This window comes from Callospermophilus lateralis, chromosome 15 (assembly GCF_048772815.1).
Source record: "Callospermophilus lateralis isolate mCalLat2 chromosome 15, mCalLat2.hap1, whole genome shotgun sequence".
Taxonomy (NCBI): Eukaryota; Metazoa; Chordata; class Mammalia; order Rodentia; family Sciuridae; genus Callospermophilus; species Callospermophilus lateralis.
Genome location: NC_135319.1, coordinates 62,792,141 through 62,820,064, shown reverse-complemented (window position 1 = coordinate 62,820,064; position 27,924 = coordinate 62,792,141). Strand labels below are relative to the sequence as shown.

The 27,924-nt window shown below is 44.0% G+C and overlaps 1 protein-coding gene across 50 annotated transcripts in view; it reads left to right on the top strand.

The window, feature by feature from the left end:
• Sorbs1 (sorbin and SH3 domain containing 1) overlaps positions 1-25,830 on the top strand; it is a 233,493-nt gene extending 207,663 nt beyond the window's left edge. For 27 of the 50 annotated variants that reach the window (XM_076834737.1, XM_076834739.1, XM_076834735.1 and 24 more), the window contains 8 exons: positions 608-722; positions 881-1,006; positions 2,692-2,886; positions 4,345-5,115; positions 15,864-15,923; positions 16,491-16,681; positions 19,584-19,696; positions 22,460-25,830. In XM_076834737.1, the coding sequence (XP_076690852.1) occupies positions 608-722; positions 881-1,006; positions 2,692-2,886; positions 4,345-5,115; positions 15,864-15,923; positions 16,491-16,681; positions 19,584-19,696; positions 22,460-22,527 (1,639 nt within the window). In that variant the 3' untranslated portion in view covers positions 22,528-25,830. The remainder of the gene's footprint in view (positions 1-607; positions 723-880; positions 1,007-2,691; positions 2,887-4,344; positions 5,116-15,863; positions 15,924-16,490; positions 16,682-19,583; positions 19,697-22,459) is intronic. The other 23 variants (XM_076834760.1, XM_076834754.1, XM_076834759.1 and 20 more) reach the window with 4 other exon arrangements.
• Positions 25,831-27,924: the final 2,094 nt, after the last annotated feature.

Sequence of the window (27,924 nt, the reverse complement as noted above, 5' to 3'; positions counted from 1 at the left end):
ATCATAGACAGGGATTTAAACCCAGATCTACCTAACTTCAGAGCGTTTCTACGGTATGATAGAGAGATGGATGGTGAAACGAGTGGGTGGCTAGACGACTAAATAAATGAAATGATAGAAGGGTATCAGTATGTGATAAATGAATTGAGGATGACTTAAAGCCACATGGGCATGCCTTGCTAGGAGGAGAGGGCAGTGGAGGTGGCAAGGAGATTCAGGAGGAGACACTTTTGGAATAATGGAATAAACATCAGTTAAGACTTCCGGCTGCATTGCAATGTGGTGCTGTCAGTATTCTAAACTTTTAGACAGCGCTCACAAAGAAATGCATGAAGAAAACCACAGCAAACTAATAAGCCCCCCCCCCCCCAGCACTTTCAAGTGCGAGTCAGTTTGAATGTTAACACGCATCCCCCACAAGACTGGAAAAACGCCCAGTGTGACATAATTTCCTGAATAGGGCATTTCTCACTTCCAAATATGGAGCCCCCTCTTCTGTAATGTGTCCCCTTTGGCTCTTCTTGAAGTCTCTTTTTGCTAACAAACTGAAGTGTCTTAATCTCGCACGTTTGAAACTCTGCTAAAATGACCTAACCTCTGTTGGCAGGGAGCTTCCTCTGCAGAAGGGAGACATTGTTTACATTTATAAGCAGATTGACCAGAACTGGTACGAAGGTGAACACCACGGACGGGTGGGAATCTTCCCACGCACCTACATTGAGGTACAACAGCCCCTCTCTTGTCTTCCTAAAGAAAAGCCCAGTCATGAGAATCACCATTTGCTTACAGTGTCCCTGTGTTTTGTCCCCTCCTCCTACTCTTGCTTCCCTTCTTCCTTCTCCCCCTGCCCCTTTCTCTTTTGCCTCTTTTCCTTTCTCAGCTTCTTCCTCCTGCTGAGAAGGCTCAGCCCAAAAAGTTGACGCCTGTGCAGGTTCTGGAATATGGAGAAGCTATTGCCAAGTTTAACTTCAATGGTGATACACAAGTAGAAATGTCCTTCAGAAAGGTAAGCCATCCATCCCGGCCCACGTGTTGAGACTGTCTTACATGTTTCCATCTAAGACAGGAATGTGACATTGGAATGTGACATTGTGACATTGCTGTGGTGTGCCAGTCTGTACCCTAAAGAGATGCATGCTGATCAAAAATGGCACTAAAGACAGAGAATTTTCTGAGATGAGGTATTTTTAAAATATACTCTTGTCAGGATTTAACCACATTGAGTTCACTAACAGTATTTCTAGAACTTTAGACTTTTTTTTTTTAAAGAGAGAGTGAGAGAGAGAGAGAGAGAGAGAGAGAGAGAGAGAGAATTTTTTAATATTTATTTTTTAGTTATCGGCGGACACAACATCTTTCTTTGTACGTGGTGCTGAGAATCGAACCCGGGCTGCACGCATGCCAGGCGAGCGCGCCACCACTTGAGCCACATCCCCAGCCCCTAGACTTTTTTTTAATAAACTGTTTAACATCTAGTTGGCGCCTAATGCTGTGTTGAACACTATGTTGGTGATGAGATTTATGATATGTAAACAGGCCTAGTGGGGAAAAGAAGTCCACTGGTACCAGAAGGGTTTGAAAAGCTTTGAAGCCAAAATTCACAGGTTATCAGCTGTGCAGTTTGTTGCCTTGTGGAACAAAGAAAAAAGAAGAAGATAAACAGCCCTCTCTGGGAGTGGTTGTAAGGGGCTTAAATGAAACAACATTTGTGAAACCACCAGTGAGACATGTAGCATCTGGTCAGGGCTCAGTAAATAGGAGATGCCATTAGTTGCCTTCAAGGAGCTCAACATGCTTATTATGAACATAATTATTCTGTGCAAAGAACTCTCTTTCCCAGAAATTGAAATACTCCTACATTTCAAAATTCTGATTGCTAAAGTTATTAAAGTTACAAATTTTCTTGGGGATATAGGGAACTGTGCAGATGGCTCATAAACAGATGAACTGTCTTATACAGTTAAAAACTTATACAGGAAAAACTCTAGAAGCAACTTATTTGCCCATAGTAGGGTGTCAGTAATTAAACTGTCTTATGTATACAAAAGAAGACCCTGAATTGATCCATCAGGGTGTGCAACACTATTAAAAATATAGAATTATGTTTCTTTAGAAACAAGGAAGTTCACTGTGTATAGTTAAGTATAAAAAACGCAAATAGAAAAAGGGAAATACAGTGAAAATTCGATTTTCATGGGAAAAAATATGGACAAGTCTACTTCACATGCATAGAGTTAAATCTGGTGAATCATATAAAACAAAATATTAATAACAATTACTCCCCAACTTCTGGTATAATGGGTGATGATTGTTTTCTTCTTGGTATTTATTTGTGTGATAATTTTTCTGCAATAATACATGGAAAATAAATTTATAAAAAGGGAGAGAAAAATCAAGTTCCTGTTCATTTTGCTTCAAATGAGTCAAAAACACCATGTTTGCCTTCCAGCTTGGGGGCATAAATCTGATCTCCTTTTACTTTGGTAAAGACTTGAAGATCTAGTTTAACTTCCTAGCAATCAAGTAGCTCCACTGCTGTTGGCATCCCTAGCCAGTGACGTTAACTCCATCAGGTCCAACAGGGGCCATTTCTCCTGAGCAACGGACGTATAAATGATGCAGGACAGTACAGGCAGGGGCCTCAGATGTGGTGAGGCGTGGCTAGGACCCTCATCTTTCTGTGTCTTGTAGGGTGAGAGGATCACACTGCTTCGACAAGTGGATGAGAACTGGTATGAAGGGAGGATTCCAGGGACATCCCGACAAGGCATCTTTCCCATTACCTACGTGGATGTGATCAAACGGCCGCTGGTGAAAAACCCCGTGGATTACATCGACCTGCCTTACTCCTCCTCCCCAAGTCGCAGTGCCACTGCGAGCCCACAGGTATCTACTCTTCTCGTCACTGGGCTTCCTTCTCAACACGTGTTTCTGTGCTCTACAGTGCCAATGGCACATGGCCCCTGCAGGAGGGCTCTCAGGCACTGTGATTGCGAACTGTCTGTGACAATGTAGACTGCAGAATGGAGTTCGGTTTTGTGCATATAAGTGCCATTTCCCCAGCACTTGGTAGGAGAAATATTATCTCAGGGGAAAAAGAAGGGCTAAAGATAATTCTGTGGGGATAAGGTGAGTAGGGAAAATGAGAGACTTTATCAGTTGGTCTATCCTGGTTGAAGCTGGTGGTATGGGAACCATACCTGGTAGGTCATTAATCCCGTGGCCTAGGGTGGTTCTCTGTTTTCCTGTCAGTCAAGATTGGCTTGCAGAAGACAAAGTTTGAGAGAGGCAAAGTTTGTCTCATCCTCAGACATGTAAACCAGATCTGCAGTAATGCAAGAATTCACTGGCACCAGGTTGTTGGTCTACACCGGCCTGGGAGGAAGTAAGATGGGCACAGTAAGATGTTTGCTGTTCTGAACATTAATTATGAACATACTTGTTTAACAATATGAGGTATTCCAAACCCATGTCCTCTTTCCAAAGCAAGAAAAAAAAAGTCATAACTTTGAGTTCAAGAGAGGCATATGGGAGTGACGTCCTGTGGAACAAACTGACCATACCTGTGTAAGTTGTAGGGATGATGGCCGGAGGACTGGGGGACCTGGCTGATGCTACAATGGTGCCTCTTTTTCCTCTAGTCCTCCAAACATTTCCTCCTCTGTCACTTACTTGTCACTGGCCCCAGCTGAGGGCTTACGGTACAAGGCATCAGATGGGCTTCCTGCACAGTGAGATGCGCATCCTGCCATCTCCTATGGGACAGTGTGAGACTGAAGCAGAGTGTTCTGCTCTGTGAGAATGTGGAGAACTCAGCCGGGTTTTTCACTTGGCTGTAGTCAAAAGTGACCATAAAACAAAATGACCCCACTACCCATGCTCCTTTCAGAAAGACTCTGCTGAGCCCCCTAGGGAGAAGAAAAACCCAAGGAAGAGCCAGGACAGGGGTGGGCCACCTTTTCCCACAGTTCTGGGTCAGAGCTCTGGTTGCAGATGACGGGGCGGCTGGGATGGGGTAGCTTCCAGTGTATGTGTTTTAATCCAGTTCTGCAGAGCAGGCTGGTGCCACCCGAAACTGTCTGATGGGAACCTCTCCCGTCTCTGCCACTTGCCTCTCCCTTCCACCCCACCTACACACAGCTCTGCACACTCACATCCTGCACCCCAGTTTCTCTCAAATCTCACCAGGTGATTTCCTTTTGGGGCACCAGAGTGTCCTGCTCATCCTCTCCATCTCATTCCTCTTTATGTACCTAGTGATTATTTTCCTCCATTCTCTTTATGCTGACATTTGTACCTTTTGCTTCTTTCTTTTGTTTTCTTCTCTCTCCTTTTCTTTTCAAGTATCCCAGTCACAGCAAGCTCATCATGCCAGCCCCCTCATCTCTGCCCCACCCCCGCCGGGCCCTATCCCCCGAGATGCACGCCATCACCTCCGAGTGGATCTCTCTGACTGTAGGGGTCCCGAGCAGGCGGTCTCTGGCCCTGACTCCACCCTTGCCTCCTCTGCCGGAGGCTTCTATCTATGACACAGACCACCTCGCCTTGTCGGTGAGGGCCCGTCCCTCCCTGCCTCTCAGCCTCCCCCAGTCAAGTTGGCTGGATCGCTCCACTCCACACTCAGTGGGTCCCCCTCTGGCCCTGCCTCCTCCCAACAAAGCCTACTCACTGGTCGCCAGTGCCCAGGCCCCCCTTCACATCAATGGAGATGGTGGTATCTACATGTCACCATCAGGCATCCGCCAAGATAGCTTCTCCCAGCCACTGCTTGGGGGCTCTGATAGGGTCATCTCGGAGCTTAGCGGTGCCTTTAGCAGCCAGAGCAAGAGGCAGCCCTGGAGAGAAGAGAACGGACAATATGAAAGGAGAGCAGAGAGCCAGGCAGGTGAGAGATGCCCTGGTGGACCCAAGATCTCTAAGAAGAGCTGCTTGAAACCTTCAGATGTGGTCAGGTACCTGAGTACTGAACAGAGACTCTCAGATCTCAACACCCCTGAGGAGAGCCGGCCCAGCAAGCCTCTGGGTAGCCCTTTTCCAGGAAGGGAGGCTGGGCAGACAGAGCTGCGTAGAGGTGGCGAGGCTGAGAGGAAAGCTGCTCAGAGTGGTATGAGCCAGGTAGGCCTGCAGCATGATGGGGGTGCCCTTGGCATCTTGCTTGGCAGGGTGGGCTGCACATCACACCCTTGGCCCATCGACTAAGGCCACGTAGATGTCCGTGAGACCCATTTGCTTGCCTTAGGAGCAAAGAGATGGCCAAGGGAATACAGGTGACACCAGTCATGGTGTCAGGGCTGGGCACTGTTGGAGGGAAAGGTCAGGTGGTACTCTGGCCTCTTGAGGTGATTCAGAAGTACCCTCGCACAGGGCACCCACTGGCCTGGTATGAAAGCCTGTAAGAAGGAGGGCCTTCCTCAGGTCTCATTCGTTCTTTGGAGCTTGTCCTTGGTTTGCTCTGACTAACAGCTGAGAACACCAGGCTTCGGTGTGGTATGTTGCGGTTTGGTTTTTGTGAGCTGCACTTTGTTTCCATAACCCATGGTGCGCTGCTAGTGCTCGGTTTTGTCAGGTCTCCGTCCTGTCTTGTGTCTGTGTGGGAGCACACGGCCTTGTTCACAAGAACAAAGGCATTTTGGTTCTGGGGAGGATCATGCAGGGCCCCCTTGCTGGGCTTGGGGTCCCTGAGGGGACATACAAGGTTCTTTAGTAACTTTCTCATTATCTCTCTGAGTCAACCACAAGGATTTCAGAGTTTAGACACCAAAGTGGCCTTAGGATGTTTTGAGGGCTGACAATTTCTTGATGGGAAATGAACTTGGCAACCAGACTGATTACAATTCTAATTTTGGCTATGTCATTTCCTACCCAGGAAGTCAAAGACCTTGGGTAACTTCTCCAAAGTAACCATGTTTGAGTACCAGCTCCCTGTTACCATGTAAAGATAGGAATCACTTACCCTCTCGGAGACTCAGTTTCCTCCTTTGTAAAAGGAAGGTAACACCTACCTCATAGAGTGGTTGAGAAGATTCCTTGAAATAATGCATGTGAGTGCTAAGCACAAAGCCTGGGAACATGGCTGTCACTTTGTCAAGGGAAGCTGTAGAGTTACCATCTTGGAGGATCTATAACTGCTTCTAGAACTGAGAACGTTCTAGAACCTCTTTAGAACTGGATGGCTTCCTGAAGATGTAATCACTTATATAGATATCTGTTGTATGCGATGCCCACAGTAAACTGCTCAACCCTCAGACCTGCATCGCAGTTTCCCTTTGAAGTTTTGTGGAGAGCATTAATTCAAGGCCTGCTGGTGCCAGCTTCTAGGAAGGGTCCAGGTGTCATTAATCCCTGCTCTTGAGGAGCCTGTGTTCAGTGAGACTCGTGGGCACAGCCAGGTTAACAGGACAGTAGCAGGAGCACAGATACCTGAGATACACTAGGCCAGACCTGGCCTGATGCATGTGTGCCCACAGGCCTGGGTGTGGGGGAGTAGGAATCACTGAGGGAAAGCACATGGTGGGATAGTTTATAAGAATCAGCTTAGCCTCTTGCTATCAAGCCACTTACTTACCTGCCATTCACCAAAGCTACACTTTTCCCATGTTAAAAGCAGGAATGGAAATAGTCCCTCCGTGGTAGTATGAAGTGGTGAATGTAACTTGGATGCCTGGCAGGTGCTAAAGGTACCCACTGCCTTTGCCACATATGGTTTCCCCATCCCCCAGCGAGGGAATGTGGGATAAAAACAGTACCAGGCAGAGGTTTGTCCTGATCCCTGAACAGGTGTCCCGGAATGTGTGTACAAAAAAGAAAAATGTGTGCCTCGTTGAGGGGTGGTGAGGTGGCCATTTGAAGAGAAATAAATGTCTTAGACACAGGAGCAACATGCATGTTAATCTAAGGTGCCTGGACGCTCCTGTCATCAGTACTGAGTCATCATGACGGCCCAATTCCAGGATGCAGTGTGTACAGGAAGTGCGCACAGTGCCGGAGCTCCGGTGAGGTTCGGGGTATTCACTTCCTGCTTCCTAATGGATAGGATTGGAGATTATGCTGATGGAGAGCCAGGCTTATTGAAAATTGGTTTTCTTTCCCTGATGGTCCTTCAGACCCCAAGAGTACCACTTTCTCTCACCTTTCTCCTGTTCTGGCCCAGCCCCTCTCTGTGGGTGTGCCTGAGTGTAGGCCCTGGGCTTGCACTCTGTGGGAAGAGCAGCTGCCCACACACACCTCTCTCAGCAGCTCTCTCTCACCTTCTGTCTCACCTTCTGTCCTGTGGCAACCCTGGAAATGGGGTCCTTCACAAGGGACTCCTGCCCCTTGGGCTGTCTTTGTGTGGCAGACAAGCTAAAGATGGAAAAGGTTTACCTGACAACTGTTCCCATGAGGATGATGTGACCTCAGGCTGTGTCACTTGTTTGGATAAATGCATCCAGACCAGGTTGTGAGTCAAGAAAATTGCTGGCCACTATTCACCTTGCTAAACCACAAGTTCCGTTCTATTCTAAATATTGGGGACCTAGGTTGAGTATCTGACTAATAAATCAAGAAAATTTTGCCTGAGAGACTTAAAGGAAAAGATAGTCTGAAATATCATCATATTTGCTCTTTATTTTAAGCTTCTAGTGTGTTCCAGGCACTGTGCTAAGTGCTTCCAGAGATTGAGAGGGATGAACATCATCAGGGCTTTCTCATTGCTCTCAGAGAAGTTCCTCCTCCTTCCTGGCCTCAGAAGGCCCCATGTAATCTGGCCATTGAGATGACAAGCCTCATCTTTCTAAGCCTCCAGCCTGTTTGCCTAGATCCTTCCCACCTATCCTTCATGTTTCATTTAGATGTGATTTCTTCCTGGAAGCTGTTCCTGATGACCTCCCTCAACACCTGCGCGACTGGTCCCAGGGCTCTGACTTTGTACTGCCCCAGCCCCTGCACTGACCCAGCCCCTGCACTGACCTATGTGAGCACTCTTCAACTCTTATACTTACCCCTTTGTTTGTTTGTGTCCCTATACAGTATTAAAGCCCAAAAGTCAGGGACTGTGGCTCCTGATATCTAGAAGGTGCTCAGTAAAAATATCCGTTGATTGAAAGAAAAAACAAAACTTGGCGGACCACAACTAAAAGAGTTTATGATGTGGCCTCAAAGAGTAAAATCTGTGCACAAATAATCATAATGTGAACAAGAAAGAGAGTCCCAGACAGTACACTCTGAAAAATCAAGATGGGGAGAGATTTTAAGCAGCAGGAGGGGCAAGAGGGTTGTCTGGAAAGACTTCATGAGAAAAAGAACATTTGATCTGATCCTAGAGAGTAGGCAGTTTCCCCATAGGTACAGCACAAGGGTGTCATCAAGGCAAATGCCCGAGCAAAGGCCCAGACATAGGAATGAAAAGTTGTGCGTGGAGAGTGTGTGTTCCTGGTGTAGGGAAGTACAGGGGCCATCTGGGAGAGAGCCTGGGACCAGAGCTTTGAGGGCACTGGCACCTCTGATGTTCACCAGCAGCGCCTCCCCACAGTGCATGCTCAAGCCATCTTCCTTGTGGTCCTGGGGACCTTTGCCACACAGTTACTGCTGTGCTGCTCACCCCAACGCTGCAGATTCATAAACTCCTCCAGTAAGATGGTTTGACTTCACTCCTTACTGTTTCACACTGGGCTGGCTGCTCATGTTTTCAGGACAGCAGAAGCTGGTAAATGAAGTGCAAGGGTCTCTAAGATGGGTTGGGAAGAGCACTGGATTGAACATCAGGGTCACTCCAGCTCTGCTATTAGCCTGCTGAGTGTCTTTGAATGAGTCATTTCTCTTCCTGGCAATTTCCTTGTTCATAAACAAAAGATTCAGCTGAGAGAACTGAAGTTCCTTTTGGCTTTGCTATTTTGTGACTTAGTGAAAATTCTATATGAATTTCAATTGAAATGAGAAAAGAACACATACAAAATTCCAAGTTAGGGGTTTATTATAAACCTGCAGACTCTCAGGAAGAGAGAGTACTGTGGTTTTGTTTGGTATTGGGGATTGAACCTAGGGGTACTTTACCACTGAGTTACATCCCCAGCCCTTTTAATTAATTAATTTATTTTTTGAGAAACAGAGTCTCAGTAAGTTTTTGAGGGACTTGCTAAATTGCTGAGGCTTACTATCCTCCTGTCTTCAGCCTCCTGTGTGGTTGAAATTATAGGTAAAGCAACTTAGTTAATTGGATAAAAACAAAACAAACAAACAAAAAAATTAAACAACACATATACAATACCCAGGAGTTCAGAATCATCAACCAAGTTCTTGGATTTTGTTGGCCAATAATTTTGGCCAACAGGGTTTAGAACCATCAGTCAAGAAAGCAAAGGGGAAGATCATCTTGGAAGTCTCCATTACAAGCATATCAAATATTTACCAAGGTTCCCCACAACAGAAGCACCATTGCTGACAAATAGCTAGCCTTGGTTTTTGAGAGTTTCTGCAGTTCATAAGCAAGCCTCATAGGAATTCTGAGTTGGAAAAAAAAAATCTTTGAAGATCATCTGTCTCAGTGATTTGTAATTTTTTCTGCATCTTAGAACCTCTGAGGATTCCAGGCCAGTGTAGTGGGGAGGAGGCTGGCACACACAGTTCTGTGGAAAGTTCCCAGGGGCTCCCACCTGAGTCCACCTGGGAACGCCCAACTTGTCCATGGACCACCGGGTTAAGAGCTCCCAACCCATTCAACATTCACAATGAGATGAGAAAACAGAGGCCTGAGTTACAAAACTTTTTGTTATAAAATTGATTCCTAAAGGGAAAGAAGCCAATCAAACAATAAAATCTGAGGGCATGAAGTATAAAATGAAAAATTTCAGGAATGCTCATGTCCTCAAAGCTTCTGTTTGAGACATGCAAGAGCAGACTATTGCACCAACCTAGGGAAAGGAGAGGAGGGAAGCCATTCAGCTGAAGACCAAAAGAGGTCTTTGGTGACTTCAGAGGGAACATCCCTCAGGATGTGAAAGCGAGCTTAGTTTCCAGAAAGATATGAACAAAGACAAAGGCCTGCTTGGAGAATTGAGGGGAAACTTGTGATGCATCCTACAAGAACATAAAGGAAATTAGAAATATTAAGATGCTCAAAAGTGGGAGGCATTTTCCTTTGACTCACTCAGAAGGGAAATCTCTAAACAAACCAGAGTGTGAACAGCTTGTGGGATGGGGAGAAGCCCTGGCTACAGTTCTTACAAAACATCAGCAGGTGTTCTGCCAGCATTCAAGGGTGGGGAACCAAGACCTGACATTGCAGCTCCATCCCTCAAACTGTTAGGAGAAACCCAAATGCTGCTGTCCAGTACTGGACCAGTCAAGGTCCATCAGCACAACTCTCCATCTGTCCTGAAACCACCCTCTGGCAGAGCACCCTGGAAGATCAAGGAGTAGAGGAACACATGAAATTTTGAGTCAGATAAAAGGGTGTTAGAAGCCTGGTTCTTCATATTTCCAACCCGATCTGTCAGCTATTTGTTTTCTTGTTTGTAAAATGTAAATATTGATGGATTTCGCAAGTCGCTCTGAGAATTCTGAGACCCAACGGAGATAAAAGCATCTGGCACAGCCCCTGTGGTAGGATGCTGAGGAAGCAAGGAAAGGAGACCCAAGGTGTTTACTTTAACCTCCTTATCTCATCCTTGAGGGAGGAGGAAGAGGGGAAAGAAAGAAAGTGGAAGATGGGAGACTCATTTTACTCTGGGTTACATAAATTAAGAATTTGGAAAACTGAGAATTTGCACTCCACACATTAATGCTTCTCCTAATTCTCTCCCATGTTGAGGACAAAGGCATAAGGAAAGGTTTTAGGTTCTTCATACTTTGGGGCTGGGAGGTACTGGGAATTGAACCTAGGGGTACTTTACCACTAAGCCACATCTCCAGGTGCACCCCCGCCCCCCCACACACACACATTTCTTTTTTTTTTTTAATTTTGAGATAGAGTCTCACTAAGTTGCCCAGGTTGGCCTTGAACTTAGACTTATCCAGCCTCAGCCTCCCAAATCCCTGGGATTACAGGTACCACTGTGCTCTGCTTGGCTTCTGCCCACTTTAACACACAGCTGCCATTACTGCCCTATTTTATAACAGAAATTGGAGACTACCGTCTACCAGGAGAACAGTGAGCACTGGCTGAGCATTCAAGTTTGGTGTTGTAATCAGATTCAAGTTACAACAAAGATAATGTGTTGTCCCTGGAGTGATCTACAAGGAGGTTAAACGTAGATGTTTAAGCAGGTGAGGGCTTAAACCAACAGCTTAAACAACTCTTGGTTAATAGTCTTATAGTTAAGGTGTAATTTTTTCCTTAGTCAACTCAATAGGAGAATTCGGTGGAGTCACAGGCTATTTTGAGGCCACTTTGGAGGTTTCCTGGAACCTAGGAGCTGAGTCATTCAGGTCTTCCCACCTGGCTGGCAGAATATGCCCATGTTGTTCCAGGAACTGCAAAATTTCTATCGCTATCCCTGGGCAACCCCTCAGAAGTGAGCTCTCCATCCCCATCTAGTCTTCTAGGCAGTGAGTGGAGGGCTGCCTCCCTTAAGCCAAGCCAGCCCTACTCATCCTGGTTATTAATTCAAAGGCTGTTAAGAACCAAAAAGACATCTATGTAAATCATGCCCAACCCTCTTGTTTATTTCAGAACTTGGAAGTCTAAAGAATTAAGCATTTTGCTCAAAAGCTAGCTAGTTGGTGTCAGAGACTAGTATGGAAGCCAGATTTTCTCATGGTCCCACGGGAAGGCCAGTGTAGGTCATGAGAAAGATGGGGTGCAGTTTGAGAAGGCAGGGGCATGACTTTCAAGATGGAATGGCATCTCTGAAAGATGTTAGGAGAGCTGCAGAGACCCGTGGTATTTCTGGAAAGGATCTGGGGCCATGGAGACAGTGAGTGTCTATCCCGTCCACATCTCAGGCCTTCCTGCTGCTCTTTAGTCTCTGTGTAATTTATTTTGAGCTTCAAGGCTTGGCACCCACTCAAAGCTGGAAGAGGATGATTAGTAACTCCTCAGTAGCACCAGGTGTTTTGTGGATCCAGAGGGGATTAACAGCCCCAGGGAGGCCGAGATCAGATATCTGATGGACTTCTGGGAACTGAGAATAGGACAACAGGGCAACAGAGCAAGGTCACGTGCAAGGTCACTTGGGGAGACTAAAACAAATGCTTGGGGGCAGAAGGGGCAACTGGGTGCAAATACAAAAGAAAGCGGTTTTGGTATGAGCAGCCCTCACCTGCTTAGCACTGATGGGAGGAAGATGGAGCGCAGTGTGTTAGACTAGTTGCTGTTTTTCCAAACACATGAAAATAGGAATGTATCTCCAGAGTCCAAAATGTACATAGCATGAGCTAACACTCCCTTTATTCTTAGCCCTGGATGAGGTCCTGGTGAGAACCTGTGTCTACTCTTAGGCTCAAATAAGGTCAAATGCTGAGAACCTTGAGAGGGTTCAGAACCGCACCATCCAAAGAAGGGTGATTTGAGCCACATACATAATTGAAAATTTCTAGTAGCCATAGTAAAATGGAACAGGTAAAATTAGTTTTAATAATAGATTTTATTTAACCCAAATATTCAAGAAGCTATTTAATGACATACTTTCATTCTTTATTTTGTACTCAGCTTCTGAAGTCTAGTTTGTGTTTTTATACTTAAAACACATTTCACTCTTTATTTGCCATAACCCAAGTGCTCAACAGCCACGTGTGGCTAATGGTCACCACACTGGACAGCACAGGCTTAGAGTGAGAGCTGTTAAGTGATAAGAAAATAGGAACAGTAAATGAGAAAACATATACCTAGAGGGGGAGAAACCCCACGGGTAAACAGCCTTCCAAGTGAAAGCTGCTCTCTGTGGTACATGTTCAATGGGTTCTATCTCCACTGATGGTCCACCCCATGCTATACTTCCCTCCCCACTAAAAAATTCAGGTTTACATTCCAGCTACTTGAGATGTTTTATTTAAATCTAAATAGGAAGAACTTGTCTCTGAGCTAATAGAGTAAATGTTTATCTTGCCTTCTTCCTTCATTTACTCAACAAACACTAAGTGAGGAACTTGATCATCCCTACCTCTCAGAAATGGGGTTAAGTTTGTCCTGTCCAGACGTGGAGGCTATGATGATGTTTATCTTCTGCTTTGAGTGTGGCCTGAGACCAAAGAAGGTATTAATTGAGCGATCAATATCCCTCAGGTACTGTGGATCCTTAGGTTAATGATTGGATGCTATCTTTTATTGTACACTATTCCTTTTTACAGAAGGTTCCTTTGAGCACCAAAAAACATTCAAGAAGAGAAATTATTCAGCCTATTTCCAGAAGAGGTAGAAATTGAGTGCTGCTCTCAGGGTCACACCAGCAATCCCATCATGACCCAAGAGGGAGATGATGAATGGGATGAGATTCCAGGGGGCTCAGCTCTTATGCTCGGTAGTTTTGTCACCTTTTGAAGTCTTCAATCTGCACTGAGCCTTAAAATTTTCTCTTCTTCTCTCCCTAAGTCAAAGGGTTAGTACCAAAGTTAGATGAGGTAATGAATCTATATGTCTATATGTCTCTATAATCTTATAAAATATCAGGTCTTTTGTACCATTTTCGATTCACTAATCTTCTTTTAAGCACCAAATTGTTTGCTAGGTGATCAGTTCCTGGCACAGCTTTGGCGTTAGGTTGATTGAAGGATGCTGGGGAGCTTTTGTAAGCTGTGGAGATCATGCCATGAGATTGTTCACATCCTGTCTTTGTATTGCTTTGACCTGAGGTCATCAGGCCACCAGCTAGAGTGTGGAATTTTTTTTTTTTTTTAATGAGAACAAAAGTTCTCATGAGGTATGACCCAGACCAGTCTTGCCGTACTCTAGTTAGATAATCTCAGCGTGAGGTAGTTGAAGTCTTCTACAACCTTGCCTCCCAAAGTTAGGCTGAGAACCACCACCAATAGAAATGCTGTCTCATAACATATGCCATAAGCACCAAGAATTTGCACTACGCAGCATCCCAGGTGATACCTGCCCACGCTAGAGCCCTGCTCTGTAGTATCCTGACTAGTAATAGTCAGTGGAGGTCTCAGTTCCCACAGCTGCTATGGCAGGCAACTCACTTCCTCTTAGGCAGCCACTTTGGTTGTTGGACAGCACTTACTTTTAGAAACTTGTCCTTTCATCAGGTCTAAACCTGATTGTCACTGTCACCCACTTGAGGTGCCCCAAAGTTAGTTTCATTCTTCTGAAAGCCCACAGAGCAAGTACTTGGAAATGTCCATTTCTCTCTTTTGTTACATGGAAGTCTTGATCCAGAAGCGAGGTGGGAAGTAAGTAGAACTGTACAAGGTCAATCTCGGGCACCTGGCAAAGGCCTGCAGGTTCTGAGACAATGTAGAGAGCATGGAATGGCCTCTTAGTTCTGTCTTTTCCTTCACTCCTGCCAGAATCTAAGGGCACTGGTTTGAGCGATTGAGGTTTGGAAGGGGTTTAGAAAACTTGAAGAGGCTTCTCAAGAGGATGAGAGATGGAAATTGGTGGCGCCGGGTGTGCTAAAGGATGAGGACATTTGCAGTGGAGATGAACAGGAGGGGGTGGTTTCGTGCGTGGAAAGAGCAAACAATCAGCCTCAACTCTCTCCAGCTGAATGACATTGAGGAATGCACAAAAACCTCTCTGAGCATCAGTTTTTAGGGTTTTTAAAGAAGAGGGGATGATCAGCCCTCACCTGCCTATCCCCAGGGATTGTGTGGGACACATTAACAATTATGTCAGAGAGTATAATCGCTAAGGTGGAGATGGTCTGAGGGTGGAAGAGACCAAGCAGACAGTAGATGAGCCATGAGACAAGTCTGCACTCACTCGCTATATGACCTCAGAAGAGGTCCCCGCTTTCTCTTGGCCTCTATGAAACAAGTGGATCCTACACAAAAAAATGTCTAAGTGCCCTTCTACAAGGTGCTGGAGTTGCTGTGGCTTGTTGCAATTATTGCAGCTTACATGGAGAATTTCTCCAAAGATGGCTTTTCAATATCTGTTCAGAAAGACTTCTTAGAGCTTGCAATTCAATCCTCTTTGAGGGAAGTGATTCCAAATAGTCTTTCAAAGAAGGCCTGGCCTCCATAATGGGAGCCCTGATTAAAAGGTGGGTCTGTGTGGCCTGAATTGCACCTGTTACCATATCAACATGTAGTACTGGTGAATGATGAGTGACTGTTTCATCTCTACGTCTGTGTCAGGACACACAATCCTATTTCTGGAAGTAAACTCTGGCCTAGGAGATATCTGAACTTGCTTCATACTTCACTGGAGTATGTCATATGCAGATTTTTCCAGGGGAATGGTCTTGTTTGACACTTCAGATAATACCCAGGAGTGTTTGACAAGTATTATTCTTTTTCAGTTTTTTTAAGTACCCATTCATGGCAGACCTGATAGTTTTGTGGACCTGCTGTCAGAGGATCCTACTTAACAAAAAATTGAAACTGGCTGTGGTACAGCAGCCATTCCCAAGATGTTTGTTAGCTGAGGGCAAGGGGACCAGTATGCATGGGAGACGAGTCTGTTTCTGAAGACAGCCTTTCCTGTCTCTCTCCTGCCCACCTGGGGACCCTGTGTTGTTCCCTGTCACCACACTGCAGCCATGTTTCGGATTTCCCATTCCATTGCCTGGATGCTTGCTTCTAACTCTGTACATTTGCATTTTCTCCTGTGCATCCACCGTGTTGTCATGGAAACTCAGTGGCCATAGGCTGCGAGTGTCCGGTGTCATCTGAGTGTAATGGTGTGGTACGTGTATTTGCTCACACTTTTATTTTGACTCCTCGCCAATGTGACATCTGCTAAAATGTCTCCCTTATGATTTGCTTGGTGATCACAGCCTTCTCATCATTCATTGAGAGCAGGACCTGATCTCACAGAATCTGAAAAGAGCTATGTGGTAAGATGCCTGTTGAATTAGACCGTAGCTTTTCTAAAGAGAATCCTTACTGACTAGAGTCTGAGGTAATGCCTGGTTAACTCACAGAGCCATTATTTAGAAGACAATGGCTATCATACTGCCAGTAGCTAGGCCACCCTCTTTCCCTCAAAAAAGCAGAGGAATTTAAAGAATATTTTTCCACTCTGCCTACATGTGGGATTAAATTAATGTATTTAGTGCATGACTGGGGATACATACTTGTATTTCTTCCCTGAGATTATTCCATTTGTAACAGTTGCTCACTAATTACAGGCTTTTATGCTTCTGCCTCTTTTTTTTTAATATTCATACTAAATCCCAAATTCTTCTGTATCTTACCTGTTTTTCCATGCTTACGCCTGGATCCCTCCTGCACTCCACTACTGGAAATCTATTTTTTTAACCTGGATCTTCAACTCTGTTTTTTTCCCTGGACTTATGTGCTACGTCTGGAATGTTACATCTCTTCCTCTCTTTCTTTTTTTTTTTTGTCCCCACATTGACTGTTTTATGGGGGTTTCTGGATATCTCGGGGCCACCTCCCAGGAAGCAGTTTGCAATGAGATCATAAACATTGCCGAGAAATCTGTTCATTACTGCAGCACTGTCTCTCATCCCCTTGACTTTCATCACAAGGTATCCCCTTCTGACAATAAATCATCTTTAATCATTTCTCAGCAACCTCAAGCCCAGCAGCGAAGAGTCACCCCAGACAGGAGTCAAACCTCACCAGATTTGTAAGTACACTTGGGAACCTTTGGTGCTCATGTTCTTGGTGGACTTAGGCCTTCGAGAGTGGATCATTGACGGACTGTGAGAACAGCCATGGCCGGGGGACGGGGGGGTGGGTGGTATGAGCAAATCACTCCCTGGTCCTCTGCAAATTTCTAGTAAAGGCCATGTTTCCTATCAAGCACTGTGAAAACAGGTTGTAGGATTATAAAAGAGATCACAGAGAGAGGTAGACTTGCCGGACAAGGGCAAATGAGGGTTGGGCTCACCTGTCTCGATTCTAATGTTGTAGGGAATGTAAAGAACAGTTAATTCTGAGCATAAATGAATGAATAGGTTTTATTGACTCATTCATTTATTAGTTTAAAAAATATATTGAGTATCTCTTGTTTTATGCACATAGGGGAAAATTCTGTTCACAGAGCAAGGGTGAGTTGAACCAAACATGGAGAGATAACTGGATTGAGAAAACTAGAATAGGGATGAAAATGTCTTCCCAGCTGAGAGCACCGGATAGGCAAAGGCATTGAGTGGGTGGGGCTCGGAGAACTTCAAGAAGGTCTGTGTGACTGCAGTGTGTGACTCAGAGGAAATGGGGATTAAGCTCAAGAAGTGGGGTGACGTCAGATAGTAGATTTCAGTAGTGTAAATAAGTTTGGATTTTATTCTACCAGCACTAGAAAGTGTCAGAAGATTACTGTATTAAGGAACATACTGATCATATTTTGTTTGGGGTAGATCACTCTGGGGGGTAGGTTTTAGAGTCAAGAGACAAAGATGCTAATGAGAAGATACTAATGCAGTGGAGAAGGAGTGGGCTCTTTGTAATCCTCTTAAGTGTGGAAGATTACCCATGGAGATACCAGGGTAAAAGGAAGTAGCCAGAAAAGGGGACTGAGAAGGGGCAGCAGGAGATACAGGTGAGGGTCTAGGAGTACTCATTTTCACAGACCAGAGCAGGCAGTAGCTGGCCAGCAGTGCCACCTGGCCCCAAAAGGCCAGGAGTAGGTTATGACAAATGTCCACCAGGTGTTCCCATTGGTAAATGAAAAACTACTCATGACCTCTAATATAGCTAGGTTAGTAGGGAGTTGCCAGCCTGTGGTCCATTAGAAAGTGCTGATGAATGAATTTGATGGTGAATAGAAGTGTGTGTGTGGCGGTGGGGGAGATGGGGCTTATAGATTAAGGAAACAGGGATATGGCAGAGACTGAAGCATCTTTATACTGGAGGAGAAGGAGCTGACAGAATTGACAGATGTGAGAAGATATAAGTAAAGCAAGAACCCAAGGAAGGGACTCAGCATGGCTGGGAGAAAGGACCCTTGCACACGAACAGAGCAGAAGGTGAACAGAGACATAGTCTCAAATCTGAGGAAAGATCAAGGAATCCTCACAGCAAGCTTTCATCTGAGGAAGTGCAGGAGGAATAAGGAGTGCTTGGTAGAGAGTAGGGCACCAGAATTGGCAGGGGCGATGGAGCGAGGGCTTGAGGGACAAGGACCCGAGCTCTGTGAGGCCCATCAAAATTTAAGTTGAGTTGGGAGCCTGGGCAGCAAGGGTGCTGACTTTTCCCCAGCCAGTCTCTACCATCTGAAAACAGAAAGTAGACATCAGGAGTTATATCCCAAAGCGGCCATGGTGGAAATTAAGAGATTTGGACAGGCAGACATAAGAATCCAAGTTAGGTAGGAAATAGCAGACAAGTACAGAAACACGAAAAAATTGGTTAATTTATCAGCTAGAAATCTATCTGCATCTCTTAACTCCTCATTAGAGACCTTCATTCTGGCAGCCACATTCAAGTACCAAAGTATCGATATACTTGGAGAAATATGTTAAGTGAAATTGTCCCTTTCGCCTTCACAGAACAGCATGAACCTCTTATCTCTGGGAACTGATTCTGCATACTTGTCTGTAGTCTGTCTTGCCCACACACTGGAATCCACTGTCCTCTACTAGAAATAGTAGATGATTGACTTATTTACAAGTTTTACTGCTACTATTATGTTTCAAAATAGTAAGTAAACAGAAGTGTGAGGCTGGTGCACAGTAGGTGCCCCTGAAGTATTTGTTGAAGAAATAAATAAAATACCAAAGCAGATGTCATATTTCACCACCAGCAATCCACTGTTACTGTGTGACAGAACAGTACCGTCCAAATGCCTTCAGGTTGACTAGCAAGTAAATAACACTCTTACCCCCAAACATTACTGGTAAGAAAAAAAGCCAAAGGTCTCAGGAGTTGCAGAAAAATTACATCCATTTTAAAGTACTCAAAGGTGGCTGGGGATATAGCTTACTGGTAGAACACTTGCCTAGCATGTGTAAAGCCCCAGTTTCCATCCTCAACACTGGAAAAAAAAGGAAGAAAGTGGGGAGTACTCAAGGCAGTTTTGCTGATCAGTGAGGCAATGGGAATATACTTTTTAAAAAATATTTTCCTGCCAATCTACTATCATGTATTTGTTTTTACAATGGCCTTATGTTCTCCAATAGCCAGAATATAATGTCTCTGGGGTTAAGTAACTTCTGATTTTCCATGATAGTCTATGTATATTATCCCAGTTTAAGAAAAAGCCTTGTTTTACTTTAAAGACCAGGGTAGGAGGTGGAAGGGGCTCTAGACAGAAAAGCTTGGCTGTGGTGATAGAATTAAAGTAAATAAGAGGCCTGATCATGACTTGCTTATCAGGAGTTCCTCTCCCTGTCAGTTTCAGTTACTAATTTCTATGTAGAATGCATTTCTCCAAATGCCATTATTAGAGAAATAGTCAATTAATCCCTACTGATGATCAGGAAATGTTACTTAAATGTTGATTTGATAGAAATGGGGTTTAAAAGCTTGTCATTTAATCCTAGTGATATTTGAGTCACTTTTTATTGATTTTTTCCTTTCATTTATAGATTTAGCTACCAAGCATTATATAGCTATGTACCACAGAATGATGATGAGTTGGAACTCCGGGACGGAGATATTGTTGATGTCATGGAGAAATGCGATGATGGGTGGTTTGTTGGTAAGAATTCCATCAAGTTTTTCTTCCTAGTTGAAGAAAGAACTAGGAGGGACGAGCCATGCAGGAAGCTGTCTTCTCTGCACAGAAAGAAGGGCCTGCTCAGCTCCTGCCCCACCAATGGGATGCTGGCCACTGGTCTCTTTACTCTTAAGACTGTGTGGATGTTACTAATGTTGGATCTGAAACCAAGCATGCCAAATTCTGACACATGGGAAGGGAATTGTCAAGTTCATTACTGTTATTAATTGGGTCTCCTTTATATTTCTGTTGTGCATGTCTATTTTCATTTGGAAATTTTATTTTTAAAGCTCTTTATGAAGCAAAATAAGAAAATTTTGACTTGTCTACCATGAGAAATTCAAGCTTATGTGTGGGTTTTACACAGATCTTCTTAATCTACTCTAGGTTTCTAATAACTTTGATCAAAGCAACCTGCTTAGTTATAGCAGGTGTAGCTCCATGTTAGAGCATTGACCTAGTTGGTCTAGCATGTGGGAGACTCTAGGTTCCATTCCCTGTGTTTTGACAACAGCAAAGAATTTGCCTATCTGAGAAGGGAAGAAAAGATCAACATTGCTTAAATTCTGTTACAAGCCAGAAGCTGTGCTTGATGTGCTTTTATTAATGATATATCAACAAACGGCCCTGTAAACAAGAATTTTCTTCATTTAACAGATTCAAAAAGTGAGGGCCAAAGAGGTTAAGTTACTACCCCAGTTCACCCAGGTAGCAAATGATGGGAACTCAGACCACCCAAACTCTCCTCAGACCCACATTCTTACTGCTGCTTACCTGAATATAATGCTAGGAGCCACTGACTTACTCTGTGCCTTAATTTTCCTCTTCTCTCTAAAGACCAACTTTTCCCTGATCTCTCTGGAAAAGCTTTGCTATAGCAATGTCAAGGCTGGAGTGGTGAGAACAGTAAGACCTCAGCATCAATGGGAAGTCAGGAAGATTTGCCTTGGCCACATTAGCTTTTTAGAAAGTGACCCCATCTTTCTGAGACCCCAGGAAGGCCAAAGCCCTCAATACCTTAAGTCATTCTATTCAGGAGAAAGTAAGATCTGAGAAGTCAGTGGCCAGCTTGATGCACTGAGTCCAACAGAAACACCAGGCAAGCTGTGCAGGAAATACCAAATTTTCTAGAAGCCACATTGAAAAAAGTCAAATGAAACCAACCAAATTAATCCCAATATATTTTATAAACCAAATACATTCAAAATATTATAATTTGAACATGTAACCAATATAAAGATGACTACTAAGATATTTTACTTGTTTTCATACCAAGTGCTCAGTTTAGAACCCAGTGTATGTTTTCCAATCACAGCTCAGCAGATTTCCACCTAGCCACATTTCAGCTGCTCAGTTGCCACTCTGGCTGTTATCTTAGGGAGTGCAGCTCTAGTGTATATTAGCTCTTAAACTCCTTCATGAGTTATTTCCTTTTTTTTTTTTAATTTTAATTTTGGTGCTGTAAATTGAACCCAGGGGTGCTTAACCACTGGGCCAAATCCTTGTCCCTTCTTGTTTTTTGTTTTGAGACAGGCTCTTGCTGAGTTGCTGAGGCTGTCTTTGAATTTACAATCCTCCTGCCTCAACCTCCCAAGTCACTGGGATTACAGGCATGCACTACTGAGCCTGGCTGAGTATTTTAATATAAAGGCACCTATTCTCCAATGGAGGCATCCCCAGTCACTGGGGAAAGGAAATACTTTGGATATCTTTCTCACATGCTTCAATCACTTTGAAAAGTAGCCTAGTATTCAGAATACAAGCAGTAGCCTGTCAGAACTCATTTTTTTCTCATCCATAAGGAAAGGTGCTAACCAGTATATGAGTACAAGTATAAGTGAGTGGTTATCAGCTCTGGTTCTTACCATCTCAGTTCTTTTTACCCTTCCTGACCAGCCTCCCTAGGGGTGCAACTAGATGTTTCGTGGGTCATTAGCCTTGACATATTCTTTTAGTTTAGAAGCTTCACTTGGCAATGATCCCAATTCATTCATCGTGGCTGCTTGAGGTGCTGTGTTCAGCAGGATTCTGGAGCCAAATCCAAGCCAGCTGACAAAAGGGTGCAGTGTTAAACTGTGATGCTTTCTAATGAGAGGAAAATGATGACACAACCTATATCAACCACCCCTGCTGTAGAGGGACTCCCAGGGGAGGGGCTTGATGAGGGACCAGCAAATCCAGATTAGGAGCAACCCAGGAAGGGCTTTGTTCCCAGAGGACTCAATGCTCCTGGTTCAGTGGGACCCTAACAAGGTGACAGGGAGCCAGGTCACAGGGTTTGAGAGGAATTTCTTTTTGATGTGTAGTCATCGTCGTAGTCAGTGGGCTGTTAGAAATCCTGCAGTTCAGAAATTCTAAATCCCAGTTGTCTTGTCGTGTCTTGTCTTATGCTGATTTCTCCAAAAGAAGAAATGTCAGGAAGAGAAATGGCTGGGAGTCAGGAGACATGAATGCAGATTCCGCCTCTGGCACTTACTAAGCTAAGGGTCCTCAAGTGTTATTTGAACTCTTTGAGTCTGGGTTTCTTCATCTGAAAAATAGGAATAGTAGACATGCCTACCTTTCTTAACAGCTAGCATCATTTTGCAGCCAAAATGAGATAAGATAGGGGAACTGGGTTTGGAAATCATACAGTGCTTTAGAAGCTGCCGGATTTTAAAAGTGACATTCAACCAGAAATCTCTACAGTGCTCTCTCTGAACACAGTGAGTGGATCTTCTCATTTTGTGTATGTTTGTTTTGCAGGTACTTCAAGAAGGACAAGGCAGTTTGGTACTTTCCCAGGCAACTATGTAAAACCTTTATATCTATAAGAAGACTGAAAACCACAGAGATTATTTTTATTGGAGGATGAAGCATAATTCATGAACCAGTCTCTTTATTTAAATGTCAAATCACTATGAAAATCAATGCAGTGGATAAAGTAAGAAGTAAAAGACAGGAACAGAGAAATGTTGTGTTTAAAAAAACCCAAACCTGTCTAAACTTATTATATATATCAGGGCTGAACTGTGTGCTGAACAGAAAGAATTGAGGCAACTCTGCATTCACTTAGCTGCTTCTGGAAGCTGCTCCAGCCTTCAAACTCCCTTCTGCCTCTTGGATAATCTGACCTGGAACACAGTCCAGGAGCAGAGTTAGCCACAGATGCTCCCTGCTGCCCCAATCTTAAATTCCATCATGAAGGGGTTCTTGAGCCTAAGGGGGCCCCAGGCAAATAGGTTTCCAGCCAGGTTCCAAAGGTTCCAAGCCTGAGCATCCACTGACTACCCCAGCTTCCATCCCTGGCTGCCCTGGGGCCAGCTGAGCCCCAGTGCTCTAGAGGTCAGTCTGGGCTGCTGAGCTGTCTCTTGACAATGGTGGTGGCCCCCAGTTGGCCCCAAACCAAATCCTCCCTGGACCTGCAGAGGTACAGTTGAGGAAGTAGAGGCAAAACAGGTACCTTGTGCCATCAGCCTGCTGTGCAACTTTGCCATCGACTGTCCTTCTTCCAGATGAAAAAGCTCATGAGGTTTGTCCTGAGAATTGGGGAGCAGATGGCCAAGCAGATAGATTACATTTATATTTCTAAGTGATTAAGTCGAGAAGCCCTGCAGCCCCAGGGGTCATTTGCAGTGTGTTCTTTTCCCATATCAGTGGCTGCTATAAACAGTCATCACTAGGCATCTGCAGCGGCAGCTGTATTTATCAGAGCACCATTGCTAACCTTTCTGGCTTGTATTTGGCTGGGACAGTTTGGGATTGGTAGGCTTAATCCAAAGTGGGATGTAATGATTCATTTAACACATGTGACATATGCTGACTGCTGAAACATACATAAGACTGCTCCAGGCCTAGAAGGCCAGTTTTATCTCCTGGTACAAGTTCAAAGACCACTCATAGCGTAGTCACCCACAGTTTGGAATCCTCATGCACCCAGTGAGGCTTCTGTTCTTGATAAAGGCGTAGATGCAGAAGCCTCAGTGTGAAGCAGTGATTCTGTCACTACTCAGACAACCAGGAGCTCTGTCCTTTAAGGGTACTGGATCTGAGTATGAAGCCCTCCAGATGTCCTGACAAGGACATTTGTTTAGGGGTGCTTAGTCGCAACTCTGTCCATGTTGTATTAAGGGAATTTTTTAGCTTCTGTTAGATCTCTTAGTGACACAAAGATAGAAGTGCCCCATTCCTTGCCCACCAGGAACTCAGAAGCAATTGGGGAGATAGATACAGAGAAAGGAACTTAAGAGAGACTGTGATATGTGCTAAGAAGGGTGCGAGAGGAAGAGATGTATTTCTCCTGGAGGGATCCTAGAAAGCATTGTCATATTTCTGTCTCCATTAGCTCTCTGTTGAATAGCTAGGATGCTGGGAGAACCTTTGTCTGATGGTAGCTTATGGCTAGAAATACTTGGAACTTTTTCCAGAGTCTCCAAACTTGCATACTCCCCAAAAATACATTTCCAAGGTCACAAATAGGAGTAGCAAGTCTAAGTGGCAAGGGTATGTACTAGAATGCCTGGTTCTCTGCATCTATCTCAGAAATACACCAAGATTATTGTCCCCAAGTCTGGAGTCTTAAAAAAAAAAAAAAAAGTAGGCAAAATTTGTCTTTAGTATCTCTTCCCCAGTTGCTCTCCTAGATACCCTTCTTAGAATCCCACCAGCCTCCTAGGGCCCACCAGTCAGCCTCAATACCCTCACTTTCTCCCTGTCCTCTAAAGGAGGCTTGCAGGAAAGAAACAACCACTGCCTCATTCACACTAAAGTGTAAATGACTGATGAGAAGAGGGTGTTACCTCTTTCCAGAGACATTTGTTTTTAACTAGGACAGAGCAGAGCCTTTACCCCAAGGGAAAAGGTTGTGGAACTGTAGGGGAGGGGGGTTTCTGGGTAGAAAGCGTTCTGGATTTTCTTTAGGACCCAATGAGAGTAAAACCTATTGTTTGTGGAAGGTATGCTTCACCAGGGAGGGCACTATTTTTTGCCTCTCTCTGGGGGCTATAGTAAGGATGCAAAAGCACGTGCACTTGCGCACTGCATTTCACCCACTTTGGAATGTAATCCCGTATTGGCTCATGCGCCTCCTGTTCTTCCTTAGATGCAAACCATTAACAACACAATCTTATTAAGAGTTTTTTGAGGGGTGCTTCTTGATTAAGTAGGTAATTTTGAACACCTCTTTAAATACAGCTAGAAAATAAAACCAATTTGTAAAGCTACATTTGCATATGATGCCAGCCTCACGCATTTGTATATCTCCAGAAATTCCCAAATGCCTCACTACTGTGCCCGACTTCAATAAAATCATATGTTCAAATTCGCATCACTTCAGTTTCCTATGTATGAGAAAACAAGGGAGCGAAAGTTTCCCATTACCCTTTTGTCTTCAAACATTTAGTAATATAAAGTACCTATTTTTATGCTGAAATGTTTATACAGGTTTATTAATAGCAAGTGAGACTAACTGGCGGCATGCCTCGCAACACATTTTGATATATTAGCAGTGCTTCCAGGTAAAGGCAAGCCCCAAACTACTTATCTTTTGCAGTCTCTCTGGGATCAGTAAAAGAAAAAAAATCACATGCGTGAAAAGTGGGACTGTAAATATGTATATTTAACTTTGTATAGGCCATGTACCTACCTGTATAGAAAATAATTTTAAAAATTTGAATGAATGGGGAGGACAATAAGGAAGTCATGAAGTTTTTCCATTTTTATTTAAATGAAGGAATTCCAAATAACTCACCTGCAGACTTTTAGCACAAAAATAGCCATTGCAAACTGTTAAAATTTATAATAAAGTCATTCTTTTGGGAAGAGAAGGTAACTATAATCTCAATTTTTTTTTGTTTTGTTTTGCAGTCTATTTATCTGCAGTAGTATTAAGTCCTATTGCTAGAACAGGTTACTACAAAAAATATTATATTCTGAAAGAAAAATAACTGACATTATATATAACCGATTAATTTGAAGTATTGCCATTTAAATGACACCTGAGAGCATGTACTATGCAGACACAGATTTTTATGTTCATTTATTTTTCTTTATTGCAGTGGATTGATTTGATAGATGTGCTAAATTACTACCTTTGCTGTACATATTATTTAATAAACTTTATTCAGAATTGTGTGGAATATGTTTGTTCTTGCCATTCGTTGGTTCCTGCCTTTGTCAAGTTTCTATTCCCTGCTTCTCTCTCACACTCCTGTCCTCATGTCCACTGCCCCCCTCCCCTGCAAGTGCTAGGCAAGGGCTCTACCGCTGAGCCACACCCTCAGTCCTGTCTGTTTTTAATTAATGGCCACCTGGCTTCCACCCTACTGGAGGACATGATTTCTTACCTTACTTTTTTCTCAGTAACTCCATGGCCTTCTCTAAATTTATTGCTATTGACTATTTCACCTTTCTTCCTAAAGTATGTTATTCTGATAACAAAAATAATGTACCTATGTCTTTTAAAGCAAAGGGAAACATGATAAAATATGCATAATGGATCTTGATTCACTCCTCAAGACATGGGAAAACATAGTATTTAGTTTTTCAAAATCAAATTAAATCTGGTTCATGAATCATTTCTTACTATAGTGGGTTTCTTGGTTTTTTCCCCAAACCGAGTGTGTGAAGGCATGGTCTCCCTACCATCCCGGGCCATGACCACCTCCACCTTATTCCAGGGTGGGTTCTGTTGCACATAGGGCTCTCCCTAAGAGAAAACCCAAACCTCCACCCTCTCCCTCTGACACTGTCCTTCCTTTCCCACCTTGTCCAACTCACAGCACTAGTCCTAAGTGCTGGACTTGAGCCTCAGACAGGCCTGGGAGAGGGCTTGTCTTCCTGGGCCCTGGTCACAGGCACTGCTAACCTTTCCATCCTGCCCTCATCGCTTTCAGCAAATCCATCAGCGTACCTTCAAACTACAGTTAGAACTTAGCCATTTCTACCATTATACTTCAAGTCATTTTCTCTCAACTAGAGCATTGCCTTAACTTTCTGTCTGTTTTCCGGGCTTCTACCCTCGACAGAGCAACCAGGGTGGGATCATTCTACAGGTGATCCAAAAACCCTCTGAAGATCTCTCCTCTCAGAGTGGATCAGCAGGCTCAAGTTCCTAGGCATACCGCCCCGCCCCCCACTGTCCCTGACCCCATCTGCTAGTTTCCCATGGTTTGTTCCAGCCCTCAGCTCTCCTGAAGGTCTCAAACCTGTCAAGCATACGTCAGTTCCAGGGCTTTGTGCTTGCTTTTCCTTGTGCCTGGGAGATCCCTTACTTAACAGCCACTTGGCTTCCTTCCTTCCTTTAGGTCTTTATGTTCCCTTGTCAATAAGGCTTTCTCTGACAACTTTGTATACAACTGGAGCCTCTTGTCCGCACCTCCAGCATTCTATCCTCCTTTTCTTGTTCTATGTTCCTTTATAACACTTACCACCATCTAATATTTGTCTTCACCAAAAAATCCCTGGGGGCTGGGGTTGTGGCTCAGTGGTAGAGCGCTTGCCTTGAATGTGGGAGGCACTAGGTTCGATTCTCAGCACCACATGAAAATAAAAAATAAAGGTCCATCAACAACTAAAATGAATAAAATAAAATTTTTTTAAAAATCCTGTAAGATCTGAGGGTAGTGATTTTGTTTTGCACTAAGACACTTGTTCCTTTTCTGGTCAAATAAATGAATGAATGAATCCCTGAGGCCAGAAGACCTAGGACTCAATATGTTCTACAAACAGCAAAAGAAGGAAACAAACCATGTTCTTATGGCAGCAGAAACATAACAAATTAACTTCCAACTGAATTGGGCTAATAAATAGATAGTGAGAGTTTTGTAATTATATTCCTCCTCTTGCATAGATTGCTGCCGACTGTCTGCCACGATCCTCTGAGCTTGCCTTTTTGCATATACCAAACACACATCTCTAAATAAATGCTTTACATGGTCTTATACAAAATTTCCCCTTAATAGATCTTGGACATAGTTCCAAAATGTATTTAACTTAGTCCCTTATTGATGATGCAAATGTGTTAGGTTATTGCCAGCTTTTTACCACAATATACAATGCTGCTTTGTGTAGAGTGGTTGGCTCAGAGAGCAGGGACGTTTCAAATCCTAAGAAACTGTCAAATTGCCTTCCTAAAAGTACCAATTTATTCTCCTGCCAAGTCCACAGGAGTGTTTCCCACCACCCAATTAAAACTACTCCACTGTCAGCTTCTGTGAAATGCTGCTCTTTGT